The 19,702-nt window shown below is 35.8% G+C and overlaps 2 protein-coding genes, 1 long non-coding RNA gene and 1 other non-coding gene across 4 annotated transcripts; 2 read left to right on the top strand and 2 right to left on the bottom strand.

Moving 5' to 3' along the window:
* Positions 1 to 2,163: 2,163 nt before the first annotated feature.
* LOC145085160 (uncharacterized) lies at positions 2,164 to 3,095 on the bottom strand. The gene is made up of 2 exons (XR_013699622.1): positions 3,011 to 3,095; positions 2,164 to 2,943 (listed from the first exon to the last, which is right to left on the bottom strand). It is a non-coding gene; the product is annotated as an uncharacterized LOC145085160 (long non-coding RNA).
* Positions 2,510 to 4,296, top strand: LOC145085002 (uncharacterized). Its single transcript, XM_079023486.1, has 2 exons — positions 2,510 to 3,702; positions 3,939 to 4,296. The coding sequence occupies exon 1, from the start codon at positions 2,510 to 2,512 to the stop codon at positions 3,392 to 3,394; it is 885 nt and encodes a 294-aa protein (XP_078879612.1). The 3' UTR covers positions 3,395 to 3,702; positions 3,939 to 4,296.
* A 4,161-nt stretch (positions 4,297 to 8,457) lies between these two features.
* Positions 8,458 to 8,545, top strand: TRNAM-CAU (transfer RNA methionine (anticodon CAU)). The gene is given in 2 exon segments: positions 8,458 to 8,495; positions 8,510 to 8,545. It is a non-coding gene; the product is annotated as a tRNA-Met (tRNA).
* Positions 8,546 to 9,304: 759 nt separating this feature from the next.
* Positions 9,305 to 10,651, bottom strand: LOC145085265 (14-3-3-like protein). The gene is made up of 4 exons (XM_079023506.1): positions 10,063 to 10,651; positions 9,840 to 9,962; positions 9,640 to 9,756; positions 9,305 to 9,550 (listed from the first exon to the last, which is right to left on the bottom strand). The coding sequence occupies exons 1-4, from the start codon at positions 10,525 to 10,527 to the stop codon at positions 9,485 to 9,487; spliced, it is 771 nt and encodes a 256-aa protein (XP_078879632.1). The 5' UTR covers positions 10,528 to 10,651; the 3' UTR covers positions 9,305 to 9,484.
* Between the last annotated feature and the right edge of the window lie 9,051 nt (positions 10,652 to 19,702).

Genomic DNA, 19,702 nt, shown 5'->3' on the forward strand with positions numbered 1-19,702 from the left:
AATAACATTAACTCCATCTCGAGTAATCGATACAATCAATGTAGTAGAACTCAGGCAAGTCAAGCTAAGTACTCGACGAGTTAGTCGAACTTAGGCCCCGTTTATTAGACATCTTTTTAGGTTTAAACAGATCTTTCAGGCTGAATAGACCGCAAAAACCGTTTGATATGCACAAAAAATAGGTTTTTCCCAATAAGATATGTCTTTCCCAGAAAGTTTCAAAACCATATATTTCTGACTGAATATGCTGGAAAGACAATTGTGCCCTAAACTCTGTCTCTTTCTTTTTTGTATTATTAATTTCTTTTAAATAGTTTCTTAAATTTATTTTTTTATTGAATTATTATATATTAATAAATATTATTTTTAATATATAATATTTATGTATTTATTAACATTATTTTATTGGATTATTAATTTCTTTTAAATAATTCTTTTTTATTTCTTTTTAATGGATTATTATATATTAAAAAATATTATTTATAAATATAAAATATTTATATATTAATAAATATTACTTTATTAGATTATTAATTTCTTTTAGTTAATTTTTAATTCATTTTTATTGGAATAATTCTTATTATTATTATTATTATTATTATTATTATTTTGACAACACTACCATCATTCTAATATATTTTGAAAAAAAAATCCGTCCATTCCTCCACTATCGTACATAAACAGAGTCAATAATCACACGTTGAGTTTAGAAAATATTTAAATTTGTAGAAAGAATAACGGCGTAACATTAACTTGAAAAAAAATAAAAAGAACTTAATTGACATTCTATTTGGAATTTAAATAATTATTATGTAATTTTGATTTTCTATGACAATTTGTATGTTTTTATAATTATTCAGCAACTTCATCCATCACAGTATAGAACAACAAGGTAATCTTGTCATTTTTCATCATTCACACAGTCAATTAGATGTCCAATCAAACAACGTGGTTTCTTTTCCAGACAGAAAACTTTCTCATACAACACTTTCCGTGACATCACTTTCCCGAACAAAAACTATCAAACGTGGACCCCTTCATCTAGGCGAGTTCTATTAACTCAGCAAAAACTCAAAAATCATTCAAACTTAATCTAGTTCAGACCAAATAATATTTTTATTAAATGACTACCTTAACCATCACTTAATCAATCTTGATTTTAACCAAGTATTTCAGGTTTTAGGTTTGATAAAGCTTGAAACCTAAATTTGCAGAGAGCAACCCATAAAACCAAACGGGGGCGGATGCTTTAAGGGGTCAGGGAGACCATGGCCCCCCGTTTTTTAACCTTCTAATGACGAACACAACTTATTATGGTGAGAGCCAAATTGTGATACATATGAGGAGAAAAGAAGAAGTTAGAATTTGGTAACATAGAGTGATAAAAATAGGAAACTATTTGGTGCTGGAAAAAATTTGACAAATTTAACGAATAGTGATTTGTGATATTTACAACAGGTAAATTGGAGATATTTTCAACACCGTTGGTAAAATTCACCGATTTTAAGAGACCCTGCAATCTGCATCCTTTCTTTGATCTTTTGCTCCCTCCATTCCCATGTACCAAAACAACAACAAAAATAACAATTATGTATTTGTATTTTGTAGTGGGTTTGTATTACCGAGCTCTTTGGGCTAATTCAATTGATTCTAGTGGTTACCATTGCTTTATTAGACTTTGTTTTAAAAAAGCTTTTTTTATGCTTAATTTAATAAGTTACCTTATTTTATTTTTATTTAAAGGAATAAAGGCTATTTGTTTTATGTTGGTTAATTTTTTTCGTTTATTGTTAGTTCATTTGCTTTATTTTTAAAAAATTTAGGAGTTATTAAAAATAATTTGTTTACTATTGTAATTAGGAACACAACACATATAAATGTTTCTAGAAAGTTAAAATACACTTGCTCACCGTTAGAAAAAAAAAATCTCCTTAAATCAAGTTTGGGTTTGTCTCTTGTTCTAACAATTGGTATTTATGGACGAAAAAATGCATAATATATATATATATATATATATATATATATATATATATATATATATATATATATATATATATAAAAGAGAGAGAAAGACGTCAGTTTTGCGGTTTATTTTATTCTTTTATTATTTTTTTACGAGGAACCCGGAACAATAACAAAGTATTTTGTGTTTTGAGTCATGGATTTTGACTGAAATAGAAATTGTAATTTATTAGATTATTCCAAATCAGATTTTGTGTTGTAACATGCTATAGAGTCGAAATTACACATATTAGAAAATACATACACATAATTCTTGTTATATCTATTGATCTTCTAACATAAATTTGAAAAGTACTTTGAAGTCCTTTGTGTTAGCATATGTTTTATGATCCATATGCTTTGTATGTATAGATTCGGTCCATCTCATGTTTGGCATGTTTTCTGTTTTGCCATAAACCCTAGCCGACGTCTCTCTTCTCATCATCTTTACGTATCTGATCTTTCTTTCAACCTTTCCTCTTGACTTTTCTTTCTTCTCCCCCTCATCATGTCAATCACAGACAAACCCTCCTCTACAATTAATATCAAACATGCAGTCCCATTCGTTCTAGATTTGGATCAAATGAATTACTATATTTGGCGAGAACTATTCGAAATTCACTGTATCGGGTATGGTGTCGATGATCATCTCAAGTCCTCTACTCAAATAACGACTGAAAAAGAAAAAGAAAAAGACAAAGCAACAGAAGAATCAATGTCTGCGAAGGATGCATGGGTTCGCAAGGACTCTATCGTAAAATCATGGCCATATGCCACTCTCTCTATCCCTCTTCTCAATATGATCTTCAAAAAGCAAACAACATCTTTTGAAATCTGGGAAAATCTTGAAAAAGTTTTTCGAGATAACAAAGCCTCGAAAATCATTCAGCTTGATCGAGAATTGAGAAACATCTCTCTTGGTAACTCTTCCATCACAAAATACTGTAACAAAATCAAATCCCTTGCTGATAGATTAGAACATATGGATGCTAAGGTCTGTGAAACTAACCCGGTGGCATATATGATCAATGGACTGTCTAAGAAATTTCAGTACATAGCCATTAATATCCGACACAGGGACCCGTCTCCATCTTTTTGGGATGCTAGATCCATTCTCCTTTGTGAAGAGCAACAGATGCTTCTTGATGAACAGAAGGAATCTCTCCACAAACATGCCGACTGTTCATCCTCCCCACACGCTCTCACTGTTCAGAACTCAAACACCAGCTCATCTCAATGGCGTAATAACTTCACCAACAGCAGTAGTAATAGAGACAACTATCGTGGGGGATGCGGTGGCCGTCGTGGTGGTCGGTACAACAATGGCGGCGGCGCAACTTCTTTGAGTGGAAGTCAACAGCAACACAATCAGCGACAGGGTAATTGGGTGTAGACCTACGCCCCTCAACCACATCACGTATTAAATCAGCAAGGCCTCCTGCCAAGCCCAGGTGTTTTTCAGCATCACGAAAATGGGCACAGAACACATCCAGCCCAACAGAACAATAACCAACAACATCAGTTTTTTTCACAAGCCCAACAGCCTTTTTCTCACCAGCAAGCATATCAAGTTCAACAGCAAAAATCCCGAGCACACTACTACACTTCCACAAATGTTCAATACTATGACATTAAATGATCCGGGCTCAGCTGAATGGTACTTGGACACTGGTGCAACCTCGCGTCTTCACTCAAATGCAGGTATACTCAAGTCTGTCTCAGATAAAATTAGTAATTCTTCTTCATTTGTATTAGTTGGTGATGGATCTTTAATACCTGTGACTAAAACAGGTCACACTACTCTTTTGCATCTTAATCGTTATTGTACTTTGACTCTTCGGAATGTTTTAATTACCCCCTCTATAATTAAAGTTTTAATTTTTGTTCGTGAAAATGACTGTTCCATTGAATTTGACACTTTTGGTTTTTCTGTGAAGGATTTCCGCACCAAACAAATTCTAATCCGATGTGATAGCCACGGTGATCTATTTCCCGTCACTTCTCCAAAAAATCAAGCCCTCGTTTCTGTTGCTCCATCCATTTGGCATCAACATCTTGGCCACCCCGGTCACCACATTTTCAAGCATTTAGCTCACAATCGCTATATTTCGTGTTCATCTAATAAAAACTATACTTTATGTTATGCATGTCAACTGGGCAAACATGTTAAATTGTCTTTTAGTTCATCTATTTCTGTTTTTCACTTTCCTTTTGAATTAATACACTCTGATGTTTGGACTTCTCCTATTGAAAGTTTGAGTGGTATTAAATATTATGTCATATTTTTAGATGATTTCTCTCATTATGTCTGGGTCTATCCTATTCGTGCCAAATCTGATGTTTTTGACAAATTTGTGCATTTTAGGAATTTTGTCAATAACCAATTTAAAACTGATATCAAGTCTTTTCAATGTGATAATGGAGGTGAATATGACAATCAAAAAATTCATCAACTTTTCTCTCAAACCGGTATCCAATTTCGGTTTTCGTGCCCTTACACATCGTACCAAAAAGGAAAATCTGAACGCATGCTCCATACTTTAAATAACGCCATTCGTACTCTTTTATTTCATGCTCGGCCTCCTCCAACTTATTGGACCGAAGCTCTTCATATGGCGACTCGTCTTCTAAACATTCTTCCCTCTACCACCCTCAATAATGACACCCTTTTTTTTTTAGATTACACAATAAACACCCATCTTATGACCACCTTCGTGTGTTCGGTTGTCTCTGTTTCCCACATATTGATGCTCATCACAAACTTTCCCCAAGATCAACTCCATGTATTTTTCTTGGATACCCAACCAACCACAAAGGGTATCGTCGCCTCAATCTTGACACAAATCAAATCATCATATCTCGCCATGTAGTATTTGATGAAACTATTTTTCCATTCGGGTCAATGACACCAAACAAAGCTCCTTCCTACACATTTCTTGATGATCTCGACTCCTCTCACCCTCTCACTTCAACACGTGTTCCAACTCATATCGGCCCGACCATTAGGGGTGAGCATGGTGCGGTTCGGTGCGGTTTTTTGCCAAAATCGAACCGAAAACCGCAACTTCGGTTTTTTAAAGTTTAGAAACCGCACCGTTCGGTTTTTATGTGGTTTGGTTTTTGCGGTTTTTTATTCGGTTTTTTGCGGTTCGGTTTTTCTTTGCGGTTTTTTGTCAGTTTTTTTTATTTGGTTTTTGTTTTGCCTTTTTACTAAAACTCAGGTAACTCAACGAGTTACTTTGACTCGGATGAGAAGTCTTAATCATTTTTTGAGAAACTTTATGTAGAGATGAGGAGCGTCAAATTTTTCATCCCTAACAATCTACGACTCTTCAAAGATGTGAGTTAAAAGCCATAGACTTGACTCTCTTATATGAAATGTGAGAATGGTGAATGTTTTATCTCAAATGCGATGAGCAATACTCTTATAAGAATGGAAAAATTCAAGCTCAAATGATATCTTCGAGATGAACCAATACAACCACCTCTTTTTTTTAAATCAAATAACATAACCACTCATCCAACATGCTTCTAATGCTTGAATATAATACGAATTAAATATAATATTTGTTTCACATGTACATACGATAGTAGCAATTAATGTATTCATAAAAATGATATTATCATCACTAGTACTCTTAATACTAAAATGTTAAAAAATATAATAACATTATTTGTTCTTGTAAATATCACTATATGTATGCTTAAAAATATACAATCATTCTCTCATAAGATAGATATTTATGTTTATAGAAACTTTAATTGTCATGAGTTCTTCGTTCTTACAAATATCAACACTTAATATATATATATATATATATATATATATATATATATATATATATATATATATATATATATATATATATTCGGTGCGGTTCGTTTTTTTGCGGTTTTTGCAAGACTAGAAACCGCACCGCACCGAACATTTTCGGTTTTTACAAAACTAAAAACTGCACCGTCCGTTTTCATTTCGGTTTCGGTTTTTCGGTTTCGGTTTATACGGTTTTTTCGGTTTGCGGTTCGATTTTTGCTCACCCCTACCGACCATGGCCCCCTATACTGTCACATATGAACCCACCACCCCAAAGCTCTCCTCACCTTCAATCCTCAGACCCATCTCCTCCAACACCCACAAGCTCATATCAACCTACTTCACTTTTCTCTATTAGCCCTAACGATTATCATGACTCTCCTTCTTCCCCTATATTGCCGACCATTCCTCAAACCTCTACTCACTCACAGCATCCAATGCTTACTTGTGCTAAACAAGGCATATTTAAACCCATTCGAAAATTAAACCTTCATGTTGACACCACTGCTCTCGTTCCCAAACATTATTTATAGGCTTTTAAGGATCCCAACTGGCTTAATGCAATGACTGATGAATATATTGCTCTTATCTCTAACAAAACTTGGGTACTTGTTCCGAGACCTCCTGCTGCTAACATCGTTAATTGTATTTGGTTGTTCAAAAAGAAACTTAATGCAGATGGGTCAGTATCGCGCTACAAGGCGCTTCTTGTTGCTAATGGTCGCAGTCAACGCCCTGGTATCGATTGTGACGAAACCTTTAGTCCAGTTGTGAAGCCAGCTACTATCCGCACAGTCCTCAACATTTCCATCACCCATAAGTGGCCTATCAGACAACTAGATGTGAAGAATGCATTTCTCCATGGACATTTGCATGAGACAGTATATATGCACCAACCACCGGGTTTTCGGGATCCTTTTCGCCCTGATTACTTTTGCTTACTTCAGCGATCGTTGTATGGTCTCAAGCAAGCACCAAGAGCGTGGTTTCAGCGCTTTGCCACTTTTATCTCACATATTGGTTTTGCTCATAACAGACGTGACTCTTCGTTATTCATATACAGGGCACTCATATAGCATATCTGTTACTATATGTAGACGAAATTGTTCTTACATGCTCCTCTTCTCAGCTTTTGGCTCACATCATTTCTCTATTAAGTGCAGAGTTCTCTATGACCGATCTTAGGGATCTTCACTATTTTCTAGGTATCTCTGTCACTCGTTCGTCTGACGGCTTGTTTTTATCTCAACACAAATATGTCACTGAGATTCTTGATCGGGCATCTATGAAAAATTGCAAACCTGCATCTACGCCAGCCGACTTGTCCGCTAAGTTTGATGGAACTGCTCCTCATGTTGCTGACCCTACCTTATATCGCAGTCTGGCTGGTGCATTACAGTACCTTACATTCACTCGTTCGGATATTACGTATGATGTTCAACAAATATACTTATACATGCATGATCCACATGAACCTCATTTCACTGCTCTCAAGCGCATCTTGCGATATCTTCGAGGTACCACTACGCATGGTCTACACTTACATACCTCTCCCAGTCGTTCCTTCATTGCCTACTCTGATGCTGACTGGACTGGATGCCCTGTCACCCGACACTCTACATCTAGTTATTGTGTCTTTTTAGGACCCAACCTTCTCTCCCGGTCCTCCAAACGTCAGAATACGACTTCGAAGTCCAGTGTCGAAGCCGAATATAAGGGAGTTTGCCAATGCTGTTGTGAAGCATGTTGGATTCGTAATCTTCTTCTAGAACTTCACTATGTACCTGCCAAGGCGACTATTGTTTATTGTGATAATGTAAGTGCAGTTTATATGTCATCCAATCCTATCCATCATCAACGTACGAAGCACATAGAGATTGATTTGCATTTTGTTCGAGACAAAGTTGCTACGGGTCATGTGCGTGTTCTTCATGTCTCGTCTTCTTTGCAATATGTGGATATTTTTACGAAGAGTCTTCTGTCATCATTGTTTCTTGAGTTTCGAACCAGCTTGAACGTTCATGACTCTCACCACGTTCAACCTGCGGGGGACTGTTAGCGTATGTTTTATAATCCATATGTTTTGTATGTATAGATTCGGCTCATCTCATGTTTGGCCCGTTTTCTGTTTTGTATTGTACGTGTATATATACATTGGCTATATGGAATGAAAGGTTTTGAGGAGAAAATACGAAACATTACACTTTGTCTCTCTGAATGGAAAAGTACTTTGAAGTCCTTTGCCTCTCTGAGTGGAAATGATCCAATCGTAAGTAATCAATGGTTTACCAAGAAATTTTATGTTCAATTATGAAGACCAAATACAATAATTATAAAAAGGATCAACATTTTTGGAAAGAAAAATGTATTTGTGAGTAGAAAATGATTGGTTTGTATAATTATTGTATTGAGTTTTTAGGTAAAAATTGCAAAAAAAAATAATAATAATAACAATAATAAATAAATAAATAAAACATACATCCCCAGATAAAAAATATCCCTATAACTTCATTTATATATTTTTTTGAAGTATATGATATCCACGAATCTCTATGATCTTCTATTGATCTTACATAGTAAACGGAAAACATCATTTTTATGGAAGAATGATAAATATATAATTCATATGTCCAAAAAACATCGGGGTGGTGGCGCAGTTGGCTAGCGCGTAGGTCTCATAGCTAATATTGAGTTATCCTGAGGTCGAGAGTTCGAGCCTCTCTCACCCCACTATCTTTTTTCATTCAATTTTCATTCTCTAAGGGAACCCATTTATATCTATTTATAATTTATAACTTTAGTAATTCTTTTTGGTTGTACAAACAGCAACAAGTTATCGTTGTTCATATATTTTATACAAGCGGACACATGGTTTAGACCCACTCATTTGGTTGTAATTTTATCATAAATACCATGTATTATTTTTTTTTTTTTTTGGCCCAAAAAAATATTGTTGTATAGCTTATTAATTTGTAAAGTTTTACAATTCCTTTGAACAACGGAACATGTAGTATTCTGTATTCCAATATGTAGCAATTCTTTTAGACTGTTTAATTCACAAGTGATCGTTAGCAACAAACAAACAGCCAACTAAACCATAATTAACTAACAAACAAGACCTTGAACAATCAACCATAAACACTGCATAATATGAAATTTGAGAATTATTATTGTAATACATTTTAAAAATATTGTTATAACTTATATCGATACCTTCCCTTATGGGATTTCCTATAATAACGCACACCCCTATAATTAAAATATCATTTTCTTTTTTAAAATATCGACTTTAAAGCATTTGATTATCAACAAAATTTCAAGATCTAATTTTAATGGGATTCCTATTATAACACACACCCCTATAATTAAAATATCATTTCCTTTTTTAAAATATCGACTTTAAAGCATTTGATTATCAACAAAATTTCAAGATCTATTTTTAAAAACTGTGCCAAAAAGCTTCGGTAGAACATATTACAAATGCATCCATACACAAAAAGTAAAAGATTAAAATTCATTCAGAATACTTAGAACATTTAGCAAATGAAACTAAATTTAAAACATGACAAAAAAGAATCTCATAAGAATTAAAAAGGGAGAAATTAGAAGCCAAATGCAACCGGATTCTCCTAATAAAAATAGAAACAAAGACAATCAGTCTGCAAACACTCACTGCTGTTGTTGTTCTTCACTTTGCTTTGGAGCTGCTTCCTTAATCTCATCAGCTCCATCCTCCTGCATCAAAACAAAACCAATTCAAATATCAAAATTGTAAAGATTCATAAAAACAACTGCATAATGTAAAGAGAAGGTGTATTATATACCTGCATATCAGAGGTCCAAAGAGTGAGGTTATCACGGAGGAGTTGCATGATCAAAGTGCTATCTTTGTAGGATTCTTCACCCAATGTGTCCAACTCAGCGATTGCTTCATCAAAGGCCTGGAAAAGGGAGTTTTAGAGTGAAAGAAGTTGAAAGGATCTTCATGAATCATGACATGAAGTTTTAAAGCTCATGCTCATACCTGTTTCGCAAGGTTACAAGCTCGATCTGGAGAGTTCAAAATCTCATAATAAAACACAGAGAAATTGAGAGCCAGTCCAAGGCGAATCGGGTGTGTTGGGGCAAGTTCGGTGTTCGCAATATCCTAAAAATTCAATTCAGATCATTAAATCAACTCAACAAAATCATTGAATCTGTTTCCAAATCTACATAACACTCAACAAATTCAAAAAGAAGAAATTAACCTGAGCGGACTTGTAGGCAGTGAGAGTGCTCTCGGCGGCTTCTTTACGTTCACCGCCGGTTTTAAACTCAGCAAGGTAACGATGATAATCTCCCTTCATTTTAAGATAAAACACTTTTGAATCACCTGAAGATGCTGAAGGAATGAGTCTCGAGTCAAGCAGCTTCAAAATACCGTCGCATATTTTCGAGAGCTCCGCTTCGATCTTCGATCTGTAGTCCTTGATCACAGTCACGTGATCCTCATTACCACGCGACTCCTCTTTCTGCTCGATCGACGAGATGATACGCCAGGAAGCACGCCGAGCGCCGATCACATTCTTATAGGCAACGGAAAGGAGATTCCGTTCTTCGACGGTGAGTTCATCGGTGACTTTCTCCATGAATTCAACCATTTCGTCGTACCGTTCCGCCTGTTCTGCGAGCTTGGCCATGTAGACATTCTGGTCACGCGCCGACAACGCCATTTTTCCGATGAGCGATAGATAAATCAGAGAGATCTGGTGAGGGTTTGAATTGAATTTAGGGAGAGAATGGGAATGGGAGAGAGATTATTGAGGGAAAAAGCAGAGGATGAGAGAGATTAGTGGAGAAAAAAGGGCTTTTCTTGAACAACGGTTAACCATATTAGGAGCATGCTATAATCACTTGTACTTTACATTATAGCTTTTGTACCATATAAATACTCAGGATCTCGGGTATAATAAAATAGCAATACAACGTAATCGATAAACAATATATTTTTTCTAATTTATAATTATGAGAAATTAAATATTTCTTACTTTTTTTTTCTTATAAATCCTTTTATCCAATTAAATGATGATATGTGTTATATTAATATACTAAAATATAATTAAATAAACATTAAATGTTACACATATCACTATTTAATTGGATAAAATGATTTATAGAAAAAAAAATAAAAGAATATCTAATTTCTCTTATATTATTATCTTTGGTTGACTCGAAAAATCAGAATTGGTGGATCTTGACAAGGGTTTTGTTCATTTTAGGGAATAAGTAATTATCTTTTTATTTTGTTATATTGCGAAAAAAAAAAATTAACAATTAACTAAGTAATGAACTTTTTAAAATGTTCATATATAATTATTATAATGGACCATAAAAAAAGCAAAAAAATTATATGTATATGAACAAAACAAAAGAATAATTATATAAATAAGTTTTTTTTTTTTTTAAGTAGTCGATTTAAAGTAATCGATCATAATGTCTCCAAAATTAATAAATTCAATTAAATTACTTTAAAACAATATTTATGTCCATTTAAATTAGTCATGATATGTTAATAGCCGTTTTTGAAAGCATAATTAATATATATATATATATATATATATATATATATATATATATATATATATATGATATTCTTTTTTAATTTATTGGTCTAATCTCTCATATTTTTAGTCTCTAGTAGATTTTAATTTTTATATTATATTTTAAAAAATAAAATTTTATAAAATGACAATGTGTTTTTCCTTCTCAGATCAGGAGTTTTTATATATATATATATATATGATATTTTTTTCAATTTATTGGTCTAATCTCTCATATTTTTAGTCTCTAGTAGATTTTAATTTTTATATTATATTTTAAAAAATAAAATTTTATAAAATGACAATGTGTTTTTCCTTCTCAAATCAGGAGTTTTTTCTTTCACCAAAATAATGTATTTTAAAAAGATATTTATCAAAATGGTATGATTTTAAAGAAATTTATCATTTATGTTAAATTATATACCAAATCAAAATTAGATGGTAAAAAAAATTGAATATCAATATAATTATCTTTTCGTTTTGTTTGCATTTGGATAACTTTTTTTTTTCGTATACGTTTAGATAACAAACTTATTGGAAGTGTATACATATGACCATTATGATTGACTTTAACTTCCGATGGTTGGTCATAATGGTTATATGTAAACACTTTCAACAAGTTCGTTATTTAGATGTTAAAAAAGAAAGCAAAAAAAGTTAGCTAGATATGAACAACACAAAAAAGTAATTACCCTGATAAGTCATATTCTCGTTGTTTTATAAGAGATAAAAGCATGCAGTTTTCAGACCGCATTTATAAAGAAATTTGGTGGATCAAATGTTTGTAGTCTGTAAAAAAAATAATGTCTACAGACTACTGAAATAAAATAAAATACAAATACATTGATTTTCAAACTTAAAAAAGTTAATTGACACCAAAATTTAAATAATTATAGTTACAATACGAAAATATAATCCATACAACCATAATAATAGTTTTTTTAAATTGTTCATTCAATGTTTTGCATTAACTGCTAAGTAATTTCATCATATAACTTAGTCATATATTTTTAGTCCGCTACACTATAATATCCTTCGAATAAATAATATTTTAAGAAATTTAAGTGCACTCATATCAAATAATTAATTAAGTAAAGTAAGGCTAACAAATAATCAGTGTTTAAGTTGTAGACAAAACTACAAAAATGGTACCTGTGGTATATATTTTTTTGGGGTCTTTAGTCCAAACAATGACTTTTTTTGGATTGATGGTTATTTTGGCAATGTTTATATGTGGAAATAGTCCCTCCGACAATTGAAATGGCTAAATTGCCCTCTTGATATTGTAACATCCTTATTAAGTCGATTCATATTAGGGACCGTGACTCAAATATATGTTACTAGGAGGCTTCAGACCTTAGGGAAGAAAGTTTTAGACTCATTTAAGTGTGATTAATATAGATTAGATGATCAAAGAGTTTGGTTGGTGTTTTTGGAGACCAATGGTATATCAGTAAAGTGGCAGTTTAGGCCTTTTATGGAATTAGATTTTTGTTCGGAAAGTTTTGAGGCATGGATGAGTTGATTAAAAGGTAGAGCTCTTCGATACCTTTCCGTGGATATAAAGAACGTCAAAATCTGAGTTAGAACGAAGAAGTTATGACCGTTTGAAGTTTGGTCGGTTTTAGGTTATGCTGAGTACGTTGGGCGTACATAGGGGAGTACGCTGGGACTACTAAAGCACCATTTAGAATATTGGGCATACAAGAAGTATGTTGGGCATATGCAATCAGTGCCCAAACCCTATTTTCGTGGTTTAAGCCCTATTTAAGCTCCTTAACTTCCCTAAACCCACTTTATTCTCACCATCCACCCCTCCAACACCCCTTTCATGAAACCCTAGCCTTAGATGAGCCTTTTGAGCTAAAAAAAGGTGATTTTGAGTGCTTTGGAGTATGCATGGTGCACCTTGGAGAAGGAACTTCTTGTAGAAGTGTTGGTTGCATTGGAGCTTGTAGATCTGGACTTTGTTCACCTTGATCTATCTTCTAGAGGTATAAAGTTTGAATCTTGATGATGCATTTGTTATCTAGCTAGTTTTGGATGTTATGAGCATTTGGTCATTTTAGTGCATAAAGTTTAAATCTTGAAAGTTTGTGACCTTGTTATGGATAAAGTTGGAAACTTTATCCATCTAAACATCATTGTGATTTAGATCTGAATGTTGGAGACTTGGACTTAATGGATTAAGTTGAAAAAGATGCACTTTTGGTCCCATTTGATGCTTAAAGGCTAGATCTTGGTGGTTTAGACCATTCTAATGGATAAAGTTGGAAACTTTATCCATTATGGAGCTTTTAGAATCCATAAGAATGTAATCTTGATCCTTTTATACCTTCCATGAGAGTATCATGATGTCTTAATGGATTGATAAGTTAAGGTTTTAGCTTTTGGACCTTTTCTAGACATGGAACGTCATAAATGTGGAAACTTTATGAATTAGAATGATGTTGTGGGACTAGATCTGAGTGTTGGATGAAAGGGCTTAAGAGATTAAGCACTTAATGGAAAAGTGTCATTTGGCCGGGTACGCCGGGCGTACCTTCGAGTACGCTGCGCGTACTCGTATGGGGTCCCGATTCTGGTTAGTAAGTATGCCATGCGTACGAGCTAAGTATGTTGGGCGTACTCAGCCTGAAGTTTGACTTCTTGACTTTGACTTCCATTGACCGTTGACTTTTGACCAAGTTTGACCTTGGGCGAAACTTGAGGGTTTTGGCCTATTAACTAAGATTTTATCTGGTTCTGGTATTGATAGCTCGAGAAGTCGACAGGGCAGCAACTAGGGATTCTTCCAGGAAGCTTCTGCAATCGAGGTGAGTTTTCCTCACTGTACTAACAGGGTCGAAGGCACCAATGTTGGCCCTTTTGGATTGTTATCCTGGTTTATCGTATGCTCATATGTTGTGGTGATATGTTAGATCCGTATCCTGGTAGATAGGATGATGTTATGCTTAGTGATCTGTTAGATCTGTCTATTATCTGTTCTTGCTCTATGTTCTAGTAGCATGTGTTGATGTAGTGTGGTTAGGTTGAGACTGTGCTGTTTTGTGTTGCCAGTCAACAAACCCTGCAATATTTATATCGGTATGCTATATGTTTGCTTATTTATTATGTGTATGTCGACATGTGTGTGTAGTTGGGTTGAGGCAGTCTTGCTTTGTGCTGAAGGCCAACAGACCCAGGGCAGCCCGGATAGACTGAAGGCCCTGTGAGGCGGACTAGTCAGGCGGGAAGGACCGACGAGCGGTCCAGATAGACTGTAGGCCCTGCGAGGCAGTCCAGTCATGCCGAAGGCTCGGGAGCAGTCCAGATAGATTGTAGGCCCTATGAGGCGGTCCTGTCATGCCGCTAGGCTTTGGAGCGGTCCAGATAGATTGTAGGCCCTATGAGGCGGTCGTGTTCTTGCTGTTTAATCTTTATTTTACCTGTTTAAGATTTAATCGATCTTCAAGATTAAGTTTTAATCTCATCAATTAGTATCAGAGCAGGAGGCTGTGTAATCGATACACTTCTTTCTGTGAAAAAGGTTTCAATTAGGGTTTTCCGCAATTACTGATATTTATTGAGCCGTCATCTCATTATTGACGTATCTTGATATTTATTGTTTTGCCCTGATTTGATTTATTACAAGTCTGATCTTTGAACAGGTTATTTGATCATTATGGACGAGTCGCAATCGAATCCCATCAATATTTCCAACAGCATTGGATCAACCACAAAGATTCCCATCCTATACACCCATGATTATGAAGTCTGGGCGCATCACTTTGAAGACTATGTTATAGGATCTGAGGATAATGGATACCTCATCTGGGAAGCAATTGTTAATGGACCGTTTTCTCACTCTGCAACTTCAAGGATTATTAAAACTCAAAAGGAGTATAATGATCTCCTGAAGGATGTTAAAGATATTGCGCAAGATGAAAAAGATAAATTCCAGTGCAATATCAAGGCGCTAAGATTGATCAGATTCGCCCTTCAGTCCGACACTTTTAGGATGGTGAGTTCATGCACGACGCCAAAGGAGATTTGGGACAGGCTACGTGAATTGTACTCTACAGACGAGGATCTTGAACACTCAATTCAAACTTTACTCTTGTTTGAGTTTGGTGAATTCAGGCAAGGTGCCGATGAATCCGTGACCCAAACGTTCGACCGCTTCAATCATCTTCTCAGTAAGATGATCAAACATGACATTGAAAGGAAGCTTATTGAACAGAAGGTTACGTTCTTGAATGGTCTTAGATCAGAGTGGAGAGCAGTTGTGTCCACAGTGAAAGCCCACGAGCAGTTTAAATCATATTCCTTGGCGAAATTGGTGGGCATTCTCAAATCTCAGGAGAAGATTGTGTTGCAAGAGAAGAATGTAGTCTCAAGCCTAGGTTCGTTGGCTCTATTATCAAAAAGTAAAGCTGTGATGGAGGACAAAGACCTCAACTTGGAGGATTATGACCTCACGTCTGAGGACTATGCTATGATGGTGTCTAACCCCAAAAGGTTCATCAAGAAGAGATTCCCCACCAACAAAAACCGAAACTGGTAGGGGAGTTATAGTTCAGAAAAGGTTAAAGATGAACCGAAGGTTGAAGAGTCTAAGAAGGAACCGAAGGCAGAAGGTGATTCTGGAGTAAGCTGTTACTACTGTGGAGGGAAAAACCACTATGCAAAGGATTGTGTCCTCAAAAAGATGGCTGAAAAGGATGAGGATAAGGATGAAGAAGCTTTGCTGCAGAAAAAGCTTGATGAGATCAGGAAGAAGAAATCTACCGCTAACCCTTCTATGAATGCTCTAATTGTGCAGGGTTCGGTTGCTGATGACGAGTTCGGTGGCGTGGAGGTTTGGTCAACCGATTCTGAAGACGATGAAGTGAGGAAGCCCTCTCATGGAAAGGCTTGTGTGGCAAAAGAGGAAAGCAGTGGAGGAAGATGCTTGATGGTGTCTGACGTATCTCAGATGAGGGGATACAACACTGATGGTGGAAGCAATGAACCGAAGGAGCAGCAGGATATGTGCTTTACAGCCAAACCGCTCAGCGTGCAGTTCAACGAGCTCGATGAACTGATCAAGAAGGTACAATCGGTTTTTGTTTCATTTAAAGTCCCACAATGCTCATATGAAAAAGAACTAAAAAGTGTTAATTCGAGAATTTCTCATCTAGATAGTAGTTTAACTCAAACTCGAGTCACCAATTCTAACCTAACTGATCAATTAAGCAGGGTGTCTTCGAAGAGTGAGGAACGGCGCATGTGGATCGAATTGAAGGAGTCAGAATTAGTCAAAATAAAAGATGAAAACATTTATTTGCAAAGAGACAATTTAAAGCTTTTGAAACAGCGAAATGTTTTTTGTTTGATTGCTAAACGTCTTTACACTAATATTACTCAACTCCACTTGGATTGTGAAATAGGACAAAAGATTCATCGCATGATTTTGCCCTTCCTTGAGTTTAAGGAGGATGAAATTGATGCTGAAGCTTATAATTGTGAGAGTGTGATATCATCTGATGACGTCAATCCGACCTATATGTATGGACTGGACAAAATAGAATCTTTCATTAAATCCAAGGACCATAAGGACATGCTTAAAAACCTTTTGGATGAAAATGATAGACTTAAACTGAGAACCGAAACCATACAAAAATTTGACTCTTTAAACTCCAACTTGAGCTCAGAAAACAAAATTGATGTTGAAAATGCATCTGAGCTTAATGAGGATGACAATATGAGTGAAATTTCTGTAGAGGACACGGTTGACTGCTCAGAATTTGTGAAAAGCGAACCTGAAAACCACAAGAATCTAATTTCAGAAAATTCAGTGGAGTTCGCTCGATTGTCTCAACAAAAGTCCCCGATCTTAGCAGAGAAAGCCGTTGTATATCAAAAGGTTAGGACCACTCCAAATCAAGTATACAAGGTCACAGGAGTAACCGAACATCAGACTGCTGAACTCACAACTATTGTAAATGAAGACAATGCTGATGGATGCGATGAGTTCTTCTGGTCAGCTCCAATCGATAATGTTGATGAAACGGTAGGGTTATCAGAAAGGACCTCATGGAAAAGTAAAGGTAGATACGTACCAGAACCCTTGAACAAGCCAGATAATTTTGATGTGCCAAGTACTAGTGGTACGAAAGACATTTCTCAAGAAAATGGAAGTCCGGCGAAAGAAGATACTCCATCTAGTGAAACTTCCTCGGTTCAAAGTGAACCAGCCAAAGAGAAACCGAAAATGAAAGCCAACATCCATCATCAACCGAAGCAGATGAGGAATCAGAAACGTCAAAGAAATCAGAGATACAGGAAGAATCTCTCTGAAAGAAAACAGTTCTGGCAATCCCAGAATGCTTATTTTTCTCATCAAGACAAGAACCTGCAGTATGAGAAAATCTTGTTGAAATGCACGAGAACGAAACCAACCGAAAGCAAAGGTTCGGTTCTGAGAATAACTCCAACCGAAAGCAAAGGTTCGGTTCAGAGAACGAAACCAACCGAAAGCAAAGGTTCGGTTCTGAGATCAAAAGAGATCAAAACTCTAAGGTCAGTCACACCAATGATCAAAAGCAAAAGGGTCACCTAGAGTCTCCAGCCAAGAAGTCATCTCAATCTAAGCCCTCTCAATCTCACTCATCTAATTCTTCTAATTCTTCCAATTCCTCTCCACCTCGTTCTAAATTCCATTCTGTTCCTTCTCGAAAATCTCAATCTTCAGTTGAACAAAAAGGGAAACAGAAGGTTTCGGTGTCTAAACCTGAGTCTAAACCGAACGCACCTAATCCTAATAAAATCAAAGTTTTTACCATAAAAAAGAAAGATGAAACAACACTAATAAAACGAACATATCTTGTTGACATCTCTCTTACTATTCCTGTACCTGTGAAAGGCTCACGTGGACCCAAGAAACTTTGGGTTCCTAAATCTGCTTAATTTTTGCAGGTTATAAGTGACGAGCAGTTTGACGAAGAATGGTACATTGATAGTGGCTACTCGCGTCACATGACAGGGAGGAAAGAAGAACTCAGGGAATACCAGTCTCTTTCAAATGGTGGAAACGTCAAATTTGGAAATAACTCCTTCGGCACCATAAAAGGCTATGGAATGATTACCAATGGTGATTTCACTATAAGGAAGGTGGCATACGTGGAATGACTACAACACAACCTCATCGGTGTATCTCAGCTCGTTGGAGGTACCGGTCTCAAAGTCTCATTTGACGATGAGGGTTCTGAAATTGTAGAGAAGAAAACGAAGAAAGTTATTCTCAAATCAGAGCGTAAGGGTTAAATGTTTCCTCTAAACCTCAAACCTATCAAAGGAAACCCAACTATCTGCCTGTTATCAAAAGCATAATCTGACGAAAGCTGGTTGTGGCACCAAAGACTCTCTCATCTCAACTTTAAAGACATCAACAAACTTGTCACTGGAGGTCATGTTCAAGGTCTTCCACTGCTCAAGTATGATAGAGATCATTTGTGTGCTGCATGTGAAATGGGGAAACAAAGTCGTCAAAGTCATCCATCTATTATTAACACTAAAGTTGTTGAACCACTTGAATTACTTCATGTTGATTTGTGTGGTCCATCATCTATCGAAAGCATTAGTGGTAGCAAGTATATACTTGTTATTGTTGATGACTTTTCACGTTTTACATGGGTGTTCGTTCTAAAGCTTAAATCTGAAGCGACTCACAAGCTAAAAGTGTTCATCAAGCAAATTGAAGTACAGCTGAAGAAGGTCGTTCGCAACATCAGGAGCGACAATGGTCTGGAATTCAAAAATAGAGAATTCGAAGAATTCCTGGCAGACAAGGGAATAAGTCACAACTTCTCAGCTCCCTACACACCTCAACAGAACGGAATTGTCGAAAGACGAAACCGATCTTTGTGTGAAGCTGCTCGAACCATGCTAAGTTTCGCTTCCTTACCTCTTTACTTTTGGGCTGATGCTATTTCTGCTACTTGTTTTACACAGAACAGGTCTTATCTCAACAAGCGATTCACGCTCACACCTTATGAGATTCTCAACAACAGGAAGCCCAATGTGAAATTTTTCCACGTGTTCGGCTCACGGTGTTTCATCTTTAACTCTAAAGAACACCGCAACAAGTTCGATGTCAAAGCCGACGTGGGAATCTTTCTGGGCTACTCTCTCACTTCCAAAGCATACAGAGTACTAAACAAGCGTTCGAGGAAAATCGAAGAGACTTATTACGTGACTTTCGATGATAGCTATGTCAAAAAGCTACAGGCCAAAGAAGACACAGCTGGGGAAATCTTTCCTCGAACTGGCCAAGTCACAGTCTCGA

Source organism: Lactuca serriola, chromosome 1 (genome assembly GCF_051521515.1).
Source record: "Lactuca serriola cultivar US96UC23 chromosome 1, Lser_US96UC23_V15, whole genome shotgun sequence".
In the NCBI taxonomy this organism is placed as follows: Eukaryota; Viridiplantae; Streptophyta; class Magnoliopsida; order Asterales; family Asteraceae; genus Lactuca; species Lactuca serriola.